At 54.8% G+C, this 1,376-nt stretch overlaps 2 protein-coding genes across 2 annotated transcripts in view; one reads left to right on the top strand and one right to left on the bottom strand.

Moving 5' to 3' along the window:
• Positions 1-450, top strand: part of MAN2C1 (mannosidase, alpha, class 2C, member 1) — a gene marked incomplete at its 5' end in the record, with an annotated part of 12,208 nt that extends 11,758 nt beyond the window's left edge. The window contains 2 exons of the mRNA XM_009867208.1: positions 150-253; positions 333-450. Of these exons, the coding sequence (XP_009865510.1) occupies positions 150-253; positions 333-450 (222 nt within the window). The remainder of the gene's footprint in view (positions 1-149; positions 254-332) is intronic.
• A 241-nt stretch (positions 451-691) lies between these two features.
• The window catches only part of NEIL1 (nei endonuclease VIII-like 1 (E. coli)), a gene marked incomplete at its 5' end in the record, with an annotated part of 4,038 nt that continues 3,353 nt past the window's right edge, over positions 692-1,376 (bottom strand). The window contains one exon of the mRNA XM_009867207.1: positions 692-756. Coding sequence (XP_009865509.1) covers positions 692-756 — 65 coding nt within the window. The remainder of the gene's footprint in view (positions 757-1,376) is intronic.

Raw genomic sequence — 1,376 nt, 5'->3', positions numbered from 1 at the left:
CACCTCTCTCTGCCTAGAGGTACACGGGCACTGCAGCCGCAGTTGTCAGTGCTGTGCAGACATGCGAAGGGTCAGGCTGTACCCTGAGGTGTAGGATAGGATGTGCCTGTCTCATTTGTCTGAACTCCTGCCTGTGCTGTCCCCCAAAGGCTGAGGACAGACCTGAGGCCATGGTGGTTCGGCTGTACGAGGCGCATGGCAGCACAGTTGTCGCCTGGCTCCAGACCTCCCTACCGGTTAAGGAGGCAATGCTGTAAGTCCGTGCTGGAGGGCAGGGTTCATGTGGGATGGAAATCAGTCACTTCAGCCTCACCCATTGCTTTGTTCCCCAGCTGCGACCTCCTGGAGCGGCCAGCTGCCCAGGGCCGCCTGCCGCTGGAACAACGGGGCGTGAGGCTTTCTTTCACACCCTTCCGCGTGCTCTCCGTCCTCCTGGTCTTGAGGCAGTGACACCATCCGTCACCCTTGCTGATTCCACAGCAACCTGGACCAACACTGTGAGCTCACATCAAAGCCTATGGTTTTCCCCAAACCCAAGAGCTGCGGAAGGAGGTGGTGCTTCCAGGGAATGGCAGTTTCCTCCTCACCCCCCACCCAGCCGTCAGAGAGCAGCACTGAAAACAATCATGTTCTTCAGGAAAGGAGGACAGTTGCCCCCGCCTAACCAGGGAAGGAGGGCCTGAGTCAGCTTCTAGGTAGCTGAAGCGAGGGTGACATTGTGGGACAGGCTGTCCCTGCACGGGCTCTGCTGCAACCCTGGGGGGGTTGAGGAGAAGCAGCTGTAAAGGCACACTCAAGTCATTCCCCTCTCCCTTTGCCTGCCTCTTGCACTGCCCTTGCAGAAGGGGAACAAAAGTAAACAAGAAAATTACATGAAAACAAGTTCCAGCTTGCTTTTTGTTTAACATATTTCCAGGTAACTGCACTGATCTGCCTCCTCCTAGGAGTTCTGTTGTAGCCTCTTCTCCCTTCACAGCCTCCTCAGCAGAATCTGCTCCTGACACGGGGGAGGCAGAGCTTACCTTGATTTTTTTTGGAGGGGTGAGGTGGAGGGGAAGCCTGCTCCAGTCCATCTGGGCTTATCCTTAGCACAAAAATGCATGCACCATGTTTTCTGCACAAAAATATTTTATTAGCTAAAAACAGTGATCCAAACAGCAGTCAGAAAGCAAAGAGAAGGAAGAGGGAAATTCATTTTTAGGCAGAGGGAAGAGTCAGAGTCCAGCACGATGTCTGGTCTGTGGCTCTTATCCCCCTCAAATGCTGGGGCCAGCAGGAGGATGCTGGATACATCAGCCCCATCACCAAGCCCAGCTTCTCCTGGGGCAGGATGCAGCAGTAGCAAGTGGACATGAGCACAGGTACAGAGCAGCCCC

Source organism: Apaloderma vittatum, unplaced genomic scaffold, assembly GCF_000703405.1.
Source record: "Apaloderma vittatum isolate BGI_N311 unplaced genomic scaffold, ASM70340v1 scaffold23283, whole genome shotgun sequence".
In the NCBI taxonomy this organism is placed as follows: Eukaryota; Metazoa; Chordata; class Aves; order Trogoniformes; family Trogonidae; genus Apaloderma; species Apaloderma vittatum.
This window is presented reverse-complemented; position numbering and strand designations above follow the sequence as displayed.